The 11026-nt window shown below is 34.1% G+C and overlaps 2 protein-coding genes across 2 annotated transcripts; both read left to right on the top strand.

Annotated features, from left to right (window-relative positions):
- The first annotated feature begins 1185 nt into the window (after window positions 1-1185).
- On the top strand, window positions 1186-2196 carry LOC121779172 (zinc finger BED domain-containing protein RICESLEEPER 2-like). Its single transcript, XM_042176499.1, has 2 exons — window positions 1186-1869; window positions 1972-2196. Exons 1-2 carry the CDS (start codon window positions 1186-1188, stop codon window positions 2194-2196), a joined length of 909 nt encoding a protein of 302 aa, XP_042032433.1.
- A 1386-nt stretch (window positions 2197-3582) lies between these two features.
- Window positions 3583-4955, top strand: LOC121780443 (WRKY transcription factor WRKY51-like). The gene is made up of 3 exons (XM_042178075.1): window positions 3583-4305; window positions 4420-4545; window positions 4645-4955. The coding sequence occupies exons 1-3, from the start codon at window positions 3695-3697 to the stop codon at window positions 4799-4801; spliced, it is 894 nt and encodes a 297-aa protein (XP_042034009.1). The 5' UTR covers window positions 3583-3694; the 3' UTR covers window positions 4802-4955.
- Window positions 4956-11026: the final 6071 nt, after the last annotated feature.

The raw sequence follows: 11026 nt of genomic DNA on the forward strand, positions 1-11026 counted from the left end.
ACTGTTTGATTGGTTGCTTCATTACAAGTTCACATTTTTTATTAAATATTGGTAGCATTTACTTTATATAGCATGTGTTTTAGAACTCTATACTAGACAAATATAAGTGATAATTGATTACAGCCGATGCAAAACAGAGGCATTTTAGTTAGTTTATACATTGGTTGTACATGATTATTTGATTAGTGATTAATCAATGCTAATAATATTTATATTTATGATGCAGATTTATAATTGTTAAGAATGGAAGATTCTTCTCCAATAGTTAATATTGAAAATGTGGAGATTTTAGGTGATTCCAAGCCTAAGAAGAGACAAAAGACTTCCGATGTTTGGAATAACTTTACAAATGAAGAACTCGACAAAAATGGGAAGAATGTCAAGTGCAATCATTGTCTTCAAAGATGGAAATATGAAGGTACGAAAATGGGAACTTCCACTTTTAGTCACCTTATGTTGGTTTGTAAGAAGAAACCGAATTTTGGAGATGTGGGTGCCATGCTTCTTAATCATGATGGCAAGTTAAAGGTTAATGATAATGTAATAGACCCAAAAACATGCCGAGAATTGATGATTAAAGTATTAGTTGCACATAATCTTCCATTGAGGTGGGTTGAATATAGCGAAATGCGAGTTTTTTTGAAGTATTTGAACCCGAATATAAGGTTTATCTCTAGAAATACGCATGCCTTGGATGTGATGAATTTGTATGAATCTGAAAAGAAAAGATTGAAGATAAGATTGAATAGTGGGCATGGAATGTTGTGCTTGACTTTTGATATTTGGACTGCTTGTACTAATTCCGGATACATTTGTTTGACTGCACATTTTGTGGATGAAACATGTAAACTGAATAGCAAAATACTTGCATTTTGTTCAATGCCTCCTCCACATACTGGAGCTGAATTGGCTCAAAAGATTTCTGACATTCTGGTGAATTGGAACATAAATAAGAAAGTCTTTTCTTTGACTTTGGATAATGCTTCTGCTAATAATTCCATGGTGAAATTGTTGAAAACACGACTTTAGTTGCAAAACTCATTATTGTGCAATGGGGAATATTTTCATGTGAGATGTTGTGCACATATCCTGAATCTTATTGTACAAGAAGGGTTGAAAGTAGCTAGTGATACTTTAGATAAAATTAGAGCAAGTATCAAATATGTAAAAGCATCATAAACGAGAATGATCAAGTTTAAGGAATGTGCACGAAAAGTTGATATTGAATCTACTACTTCATTGTGCATGGATGTGCCTACATGTTGGAATTTCACGTATTTGATGCTTGTCGGTGGAATTAAATACCGCCGGGTATTTTGTATGCTTGAATGTGATGATTTAGCTTATAAGCATTGCCCAACAGAGGAAGAGTGGGAAAGAGGAAAAGTGATGAGTGAATTCTTGGAGCCATTTTATGAAATAACTAATTTATTTTCTGGTTCATCCTATCCTACTTCCAACCTGTATTTTATGGAAGTATGGAATATTGCTCAATTGTTGGAGATGAATTCTAGAAGTCATGATGAAGTGGTAAGGTCTATGTCTCTTTTGATGAAATCAAAGTTCGAGAAATATTGGGAAGATTATAGCGACATTCCCCTCATGGGAGCCGTGTTTGATCCAAGAATGAAGTTAAAACTTGTGGAGTATTGTTACTCAACACTTGATTCTCTTTCAAGTCAGGACAAAGTCAATAGGTTGAAGATGAAATTGTATAGTCTGTACGATGAGTACCAGAAAAAAAGTGTTGATGCATCTTCGATTAAGATTCCTCAATCTAGTGGAAGTTCTAATTCTGAAGTTGGAGAGTCTAAATTCATGGAAGGAGGAGTAAGGAAAGAATTGAGAATGAAATCAAGAGTACTTGTTGTAAGTAATCTTATTTTCTTTAAATATTTGTTTGTATTTATATTTGTATCTAAAGTAATTTCATTTATCTTTTTTACTTACATTTTAATATTATTTCTATAGGGATATAAGAGTTACAAAGGTCTAACTTCTGATACAAAGTCAGCATTGGATGTGTATTTGGAAGACCTCCCGATGGATGAAGATGTTGAAATCGATTTGCTTAAGTATTGGAAAGAGAAGTCATCCCGTTTTGGAGTACTTGCTAGGATGGCGTGTGACGTGCTTAGTATTCCTATAACAACGGAGCATCCGAATCTTCCTTTAGCATTGGTGCACATGTCTTAAATAAATACTGAAATATACTCCTTCCTGAAAAAGTGCAAGCTTTAATTTGCACACATAATTTTGGTTGCATGGATATTCTAATGGTAAGATTTTACTTTTGTTATAAAATTCTAAACAATCAAACTATATTTTATGTTAACATAGTAATTTTGTTAATAGAAGATGGAGATTCTGAAGATGATGAGGAGGAAGATAATGCTCAAGCTGAAGTATCAAAGCTTATAGACTTGGAAGAATGTCTTTCAAATATTTAGGTTTATTTTGAAACATGGACTTTTTTGACTTGGAAGAATGTCATTCAAATATTTAGGTTTATTTTGAAACATGGACTTTTTTTTAGAACTTGTGGTTAAACAGTTTATCTTTTTGTTATCTTAGATTATGTCATGAATATTTTAGATTTTTAATATATTACTTTACTTATATGATTAACTTATATTTTATTTTTTATATAATAATTTGTTATGGAATATAGATATAAGATTCTTAAAAGTTAAATAAGTGTTAATTTTAATTATTTGTTTAAAAACTTGATTAGCCCGTTGGGCTAGCCCGAAACCCGAAGGTTTAGGGTCATGGTTGAAATTTTAGAACCCGATAAAATTTCAGCCTGATAAACCCGCACCCGATAAGTCCGCAACCCGAGTAGGGCTTACCCAAAACCCGTTGGGCTGGCCCGATTGACCTCCCTAGTCACATATAAATATTTCATATTCATTTATGGAAGTGTTTTCTTCTTCTTTTTTACTTTCGCATTCATGGTTCTCATTATTTTAACTAATTTTTTCTCATTCTCTCGTATTTTACTCGTTATACATTAAAATTCATGTCATTCATAATTAGCTATGTCTATGGGACGTAGATATAGTTGGATGGTAGTTACATAGACCACATAATTTATAGTACTTCATCCGTCTACAAAAAATAATCTCATTTTATATATTGAAGTGTCAACGGAAAATAGTCTCATTTCTAAAAATAGAAATTTTATCTCATATATACTTTATCCACTTTTTTTCACCATTTTTCCATACAATTATATACTCCATGAGACTAATTTTTATGGAAAGAGAGTATGCAAAATATGATCAACAATTTAAATGATTGTGCAATTTTTTCAACCCGATCGAAGACATCATTCACTATCAGTGTACACTTTTAACTGACGCGGGACGCTGAAGATTCCAATGAAGACTAATTCCTATTTAATCCATCGCAAATTGCCAAATTCCATCAATTAAGAAACCATAAGAAATTGCAATCACACCCCACAAACCCACAGTAATTTGTCTTTTATCCCCTATCTCACTCACGAAATCGAAATCAGAAACTTTGACTCGAACGGAGTGACCGGTTCTCCCGGTCACGTTCTCCTCTTATATATTTCCCACATTCTCAATCACAATTCACATCTCCCACATTCTCATCCAAACTCACCCACAAAGCATCAGTGAGCATACATTTTTCTTCTTAAAATTCTACTCCGTATACAGAAATAATGGCAGTCGATTTGCTTGGATACAACAACCTCAACGAGCGAATGGCGATTCAGGAAGCGGCGTCGGCCGGTTTGAAGTCCATGGAGCATCTGATTCGAGCGGTTTCTCACCAGCAGCACCATCAGATGCAGCCGCTTGACTGCCGAGAAATCACCGATTTCGCCGTTTCTAACTTTAACAAGGTAATCACCATCCTCAACCGCACCGGCCACGCCAGGTTCCGCCGCGCGCCTATTCAGCCTCCGCCGGCTCCGGTTCAGCCTCTGAGTCTGTTCTCTCTCCCTCCGGCGGCGTCTCAGCCGTTGACGCTCGATTTCACGAAGCCTGGCGCCGGTTTGGGGAAGGACGAGGGTGAAATGATCGGAAAGGAAGGACTCAGTCTCTCAGCGGCGGTGTCTACCTCGGGAAACTCGTCGTCGACCTTTGTGTCGTCTATTACAGGCGAAGGCAGCGTCTCCAACGGAAAAGGCGGATCTCCGTCGATGTTTGCTGTTCCGCCGATCTCCGCCTCCAAACCGCCGCTCTCGGGGAAGAGATGCCGCGAGCATAACCACTCCGATAACATTTCCGGCAAAACATCCGGTTCTAGCCGATGCCACTGCAAAAAGAGGTGCGTGTTTTTTTAATCGATTTCATCTCTGCTTTTAGTTTTCAATTGGAAGTTTTTTGAGGAAATTCGATTAGATTCCAGTAGCCTAAAAGCATTTTCACACCAATTTTGCAGGAAAATGAAGGTGAAAAGAGAAATTAGGGTGCCGGCGGTTAGCTCAAAAGTTGCAGACATTCCAGCGGATGAGTACTCGTGGAGAAAGTATGGGCAGAAGCCGATCAAAGGATCGACATTCCCAAGGTAATTCCTTCCACCATCGCTAATCACCTTCCAATTCAACCGATTTGCACCAATCTATGATCAGATTGGTTGATTATGCATATGTGCTTGGATTATCAGGGGTTACTACAGATGTAGTACTTTGAGGGGATGCCCGGCGAGGAAGCATGTGGAGAGGGCGACCGATGATCCAACGATGCTGATGGTGACGTACGAGGGGGAGCATCGCCACACGATGCAGGAGATCTCCGCCCCTGCGCAGTTAGTTGTGTCGTGAGAAGATATTCATGAAAATGGGGACTTCTTTTGAAATTTCGAGATAGTTGGAGGCTATCATGTAAATTCGGTAGGAATAGTGGTAGATTACACAATCTGAAAAAAAAGGGCTGAAAATGTTTAATTTGGGTTGAAATGGATTAATTTTTATTGGATTTTTTTGTGTAATTATTTTTCTAAATCCTTGCTTAGGATTCTTAGTGCTCGAGAGAGTCAAAAGATTAATCAAATTGAGAAAAGTATCAGAATTTGGAAACAGCTGCACATCACGATGCTTTGCTTTCTTTGACCGGCATCATATAAAAAAATATAAAATTAAAATCAAAATAAACACACGTCTATAAATAATTATCTATGTATAAGGTCATATACGCCTAAACTACCTAAACCCAATTCCACAATAAAACTACTTGAGTTTCTATTTTATTTGTTTAATCTTTTAATTCATCTGTTGACTTTGACTTATAATTTAATATAGTACGAGTTTTATTTATTACCTATATTGATAGGACTAATAACTGACGTTTAATTAGGTTCAGTAATAAGTAGGTCTACGCTCAAAGTGGGTGGTTTGACTTTACTAAGGCACTAAGGAAATGTAAAATACTCTATTGGAGTCTGGAGACAGTGTTTTAAAATCAGACCGTCCGGTTCGCCCGCAAGCCGGTGCGTTGTCCGGTCCGGTTTGCACATTAAAACCGTCATCTTATTGAGCCGTTTCAGACCGGAAAACCGGACGGTTGGGCTGGAAACCACTGGCTGGTTGAGCTGGTATTTTAATTTTTTTTGTAAATCCAGACTTTAAGCAATGAACTTCGGCTGGTTTCTCTTCCGCTCTACTGAAAATTATCATACATCTGAGGTACAATAAGGTGGAGAAGAGAAATAAAAAAAATGATCAACAAAGTTTGAGAAATAGGACATAGATTGAGAGAGGATTGAGAAGTAGAACAGAGATTGAGAAAGAGAGAAGTTGCTGGAAGATGACTTCAAAATTTTGTGGTGGACGCATTTTTTTGATATGGCGGCGTGTTGGATAAAAATTAGGGTTGGGGGATTTTAAGAGTGTCCACAATGGGGGAGCCGCGGCCCTCGGCTCGGTGCGCGGCCCCCCATTGCAGAGGCCGAGAGCCGGGGCCCTAGGGCGAGAGACGTGGCTGAGCCGCGGCCTTCACGCGGCTGAGCCGTGTGAGCCGCGGCCCTCCATTGCATCGAGCCGCGTTTTGCGGCTGGGCCGCGGATTATAAATTTTTTTTTTTAATTTCGAAATTTTTTTATAAATATACACTCCCATTTCCATTTTTTCACTTCATTCTACACTTCCAATCCCTTCATTTTACACTCTCAAACACTACAAAAAATGCAAGGTGGAGATGGTAATTCCCCAGGGTATGGAGACTCGGGATACGGCAACTTCCCCAATCAGACGTGGAGTCCGCACTCGCCCCAATTCCGGGTCCAGCCATCCCAGCAGAGGAACTTGGTTCGCCAACCATCGGGGTTCGAGGACTACCGACCGAATATGAACGCGATCAACAACCCGTCCCAGCAATTCCAATCCTCCCAATTCCAATACTCCCAATTCCAATACTCCCCGTCTCCTCTGTCTGAATCTGATAGATACACATGGGAACAGTTGATGGGTACACCGGAGACCCCGACATCCGATGTGCCGGATTCCGATGACGCCACCGAGTAGTTAGCGGTGGCGTTTTTTTTTTTTTTAATCTTTTTATGTTGTGTTTTTTAAAAATTTTCGTTGTAGAATTTTCCCCTATAAAAAATACGACGAAAATTTATCTATAATTCGTAACTTTATTAAATTATGTTAGATCGCAAATTATTAGTCTACAAAAATTTAATATAGTTAAATTAAAAAATAATATTAAAAAAGAAAATAAATTAAATTTTTTTTAAAGGGCCATATTTGGTGGCCCTTGTTATTTTTGTTATAATTTTGATTTTTACCATTGTGAAGGCCACAAGAGAGCAACGAATGATGGCCGGGCCACATTTGGTGGCCTTTGAAGGCCACCATTATGGACACTCTAAATATGGGGTGTTGGCCGTGTGGCTTGTGAGGGAAGAGAATTATGATTTTTAGGATTTCAAATTCTATTTTATTTTAAAAGAATATTATACATATGTTAACTTCCACTTCTAGTAATACGATAATTTTGGTGTATGGTTTAAGGGAAAGCACTATAATATTTTTAATTACATATATTATATTATATTATATTGCATGTCAAATTGATGATAAGAGTGCTATAAATGATTATTTAAGTATTATAATTTAAATTTATTATCTTATATTTGTTGTTATGTCTAAGTATTTTGCTAAAAATATTTGAATTTATGTGTAACTATGTAGACTTATTGGCATTTTGAGCTATTAATGTTAATATATATTTAATTATATATATTTATATGTATGCTACAGTATAACGGTTCGACCGGTCGGACCGGTTAAACCGTGAACCGATAGCTACACCGGTTCACTTACCGGTCTGGTTTTTAAAACATTGATTGAAGGGAAATCTTAACTTATTCCATGGAAAAAAGACATTATAATTTCTCAATGTATAGTTCATAATATGCCCTTCAGTTTTATGTGAAGGGATTTTTGTTGGAATAATCAAATGAATAATTGCATAAAAACTCTTTATGATGACTAATCGAATAATGGAAAATGAGCATAAATTATAAGGTGAAAGCATGCCTTGATCCATATTGAATTGAATGGGGAAATTGTTTTGCAGCGGGTACGGATCTTCTGGACACATTCTTCGCAATAGTATGTTGAGAGAATACAAAAATATCGAATAGTATTACTGACGTCTGAGGACCATAACCCTAGCTTATATTTATAATCCATAAAATATAAGACCCTTTATCGGTCCCTCGACAATTAGAAAATCTAATATGATATCTACACTTTATACCAAACTTTAATCTTTAATGGAATATTTTAATTGAGCAATTGATAAATAGTCATACATATTAAATTAGTCATGTGGAAGCTTAATTTTCCATTATTTTGATTTCACAAACGGTATTATTTGTGTGAAATTCCCAAATTAAATGATTTGATTATTAAGTTTTTTTTTTTTTTTTTTGATGAAAAATGTTTTCCAGATGGTTTTCTTCCGAGGTCAAATTACATGAAGCAACACTGCACCTGAAGTCTTTCAAAGCACGGATAATACAGTGATCAAGAAACAGTTTTGATACAACAAGAGATGATTTAACTAATTCTACAAATAAAATTAAGGTGACGTTCGATTGTCATGACTAATATCATGAGACTATCCATCTAGGATTAAGTTGTGGGATTATTTTAGTTGAAAGGGGGGACTATGACTAATTATCATGAGACTATCAATCTAGAATTAAGTTGAAGGGTTTAATCTTATGAAACAAACATGATACATATTTAATCATGAGATTTAATCTTATCAACCGAACAGCCCCTAAGTCTTATTTAATGAGTTCTATTACTTTTATTTATTGGCCAAGAGTGTTTTTTGTGTAGTTGAGGGCTGACTTTGGATTGCACAATCAGTGAAGAAGTTTCTCATATTATTCACGCCTTTAATTTCGTGCAATTTGTAATTAAAGTAGAATATAAGGAGCAGTTGAATCAGAAAGTAGATTTGTGGTGTGAATCAAACCTATGAACTACTTCACAACTAACCATTTAATGTCAACAGAGATGCTTGCCACATTCACAAATTAGTCCTCTTTTGTTTAGCATTTTATTCTCTATTTTATTTTCATAATTTATGCACTGTGTATAGCATTAAGATTATTTATACAACTCGGGTGTCTGAGCACAACTATGATAATGGAAACCTTAATCGGTTCGTTTTTTGGTTAGCAGTTAACTTATTAACCATTTTAAGCACCCCATAATAATAATAATAATAATAATAATAATATAAATTATGAATTTATGCATTTGAGCATTTCACAAACAATGGGCTTGGTTGATTTATTTAACAAAGGGCCGGGTTCAGGGCTTTGATTTATATCTTTTGGTTTTGGGCTTGGACCGGTTAGTTTATCGGTGTAATTTGGGCTTAATCCACTTTTAATACTCCATATAAAACAGCTGGATTAGCTCTTTCACACGTGTCTCTGTTTGATTTTTAAAGTAATTATATGTTTTTTCAGCTGTCTGTGATTATTTTTGGATAGTTTTGGGTAGTTTGAGAACTTGTTTCTTCGTTTGTAAAGAATTAAGAATGTGACAAATTTTGTGCTACTAACTAAACTTATTTTTGGTGACTTTGTAGTATATGGAATGATAGAAGGACATTTCTTTATTGAACTTTTTCTTATTTGATACAAATCGATCATATCAATACTGTGCAATATTATGTAATGAAATAAACTTAACCCAAAGTAAATTATTCAAGAAAACCTTCTTTAATTAGCATAATGTTTTCCTTCTCATTTTAAGCGCTTATCAAATTTAACAATGACGTCGATTGAAACAAAATAATGCAGGAGTACGCAAATTTGAGTTTAAAAGAGTTTATAATTTTTAAAAATAATCAATACACTACATAATTGTAGATGATAGATCAATCCATTGTTCTTTTAAAGAAAATTTGTTGTAAATTTGCTATTAATAGAGCTTGTCCTTAATTTTATTAAGACATAATCAGAGAAAATTGACATCACTGAAACTTGCACTGTACACGCCCCAAGATTACACTGAACTTTTGGAAGGGATTCTTATCCTTTAAAAACCTTCTAACAAAACATGTAAAACATTTTTAAGTTTTTTTTTTCCTTGAGATAATACTATTAAAGCATTTCTTCTTCAGCTATTAGTTGTATGCAAAAAGAAAATACAAAAAATTTGACAAAGCATTGTAAAATCGAATATTCAATCTATATTTTATTGAATCGAATACCCGCAAATTTTAATTAATGTTATGTTTGGTAAAACAATCAAAAATTTCAATTAATATTAGATTAGTTTAAGAATATAATATTTTAATTCATCTTTCCATTCAATTAAGAAAATAATTTGAACTTAGATCAATTTAATTCTTAATAATTGATTATATTCGAATATAAAATTATATTAAGCAGATCATATTTAATTAATTATTACTGATGGACATGCTTATCAGTAGTTTAAGGCCTCTTGGCATAAAAAATGTTCAAATTTTTTATTTTCACCCGTTTAACAAAAATACTCTCAATTTATTATTCATTTTTACCTCCATCTCTCATACTTAATCCACATTTTATCTCACTCTCTCCTACTTTGCTAATCTCTTTAACTCTCATTTTTAACTCTCAATTTATTATTATTTTTACCTTCATCTCTCATATTTTTTAATAAAATATGTGACATTCACTAACTTAGGACAATTTTTTTATCTCTCATACTTTACTAATTTTTTAATAAAATATGTGACATTCACTAACTTAGGACATTTTTTATACACGGGAAGTACAAAAAATACACACATTCCGTAATTCGCCAATATATCTATTGCATATACATATTTTTGATGATATATTCAAACTATGAGTGAAGTAACTTAGTGGAATGCGAGAGGCCTTAATTAATAAGCATCGCTATCACTATTTTTGTTGATATTTTCAAGTAGGATGTAATACACTAGGAACCATGTTCAAAGGCTGGAATTAGGCATGTCAAAATGGATATCATGTATTGGATACCCGCTATCCAAATTCGAAAAAGTCGGATAATTGGATACCCGAAATCCGATTTTTCGGGTATCGGACAGGGACCGGGTAGTGAGAATTTTGGATTAACGGGTATACCTGAATTATCTGATTTATTTTCTAAAATTAATAAATTATATTTTTATTATAATTAAATATAATTTAATCTCTTAACTACGGTTTAATTAATACTTAATAGTTAGCGTATAAGATATGTAATTTAATTTTTTAATTACATTGACTTGTGATATTTTTAATTTTGAATCTTTGATGAGATTATTGTTAGATCTTGATTATTATGAATTATTGAATTGTGATATTTATAAAGGACGAATGTTTGAGCTTATGAATTTTGATGGTTATTGACTTATTGTAGATGAAAGATGTCAATATGTATAACTTAAGAATTTTGTATTTTTCAAAGTTTGTAGTTATTTTCTTTTAAATTCAAACTATTACAAGAATTTTGTATTCCTAAAAGTTTGTTAACTTCTCTTAAATTCGAACTACTACA

The sequence above is a fragment of the Salvia splendens genome, chromosome 19 (assembly GCF_004379255.2).
Source record: "Salvia splendens isolate huo1 chromosome 19, SspV2, whole genome shotgun sequence".
NCBI lineage: Eukaryota > Viridiplantae > Streptophyta > Magnoliopsida > Lamiales > Lamiaceae > Salvia > Salvia splendens.

Excerpts from the sequence above, each read along its gene's own strand:
- LOC121779172 (XM_042176499.1), top strand. The coding sequence starts at position 1,186 with ATGATCAAGTTTAAGGAATGTGCACGAAAAGTTGATATTGAATCTACT. Across the intron at positions 1,870-1,971 it reads TGAAATCAAGAGTACTTGTT|GGATATAAGAGTTACAAAGG; the intron begins GTAAGTAATCTT and ends TTATTTCTATAG.
- LOC121780443 (XM_042178075.1), top strand. The coding sequence starts at position 3,695 with ATGGCAGTCGATTTGCTTGGATACAACAACCTCAACGAGCGAATGGCG. Across the intron at positions 4,306-4,419 it reads CGATGCCACTGCAAAAAGAG|GAAAATGAAGGTGAAAAGAG; the intron begins GTGCGTGTTTTT and ends CCAATTTTGCAG. Across the intron at positions 4,546-4,644 it reads AAAGGATCGACATTCCCAAG|GGGTTACTACAGATGTAGTA; the intron begins GTAATTCCTTCC and ends TTGGATTATCAG.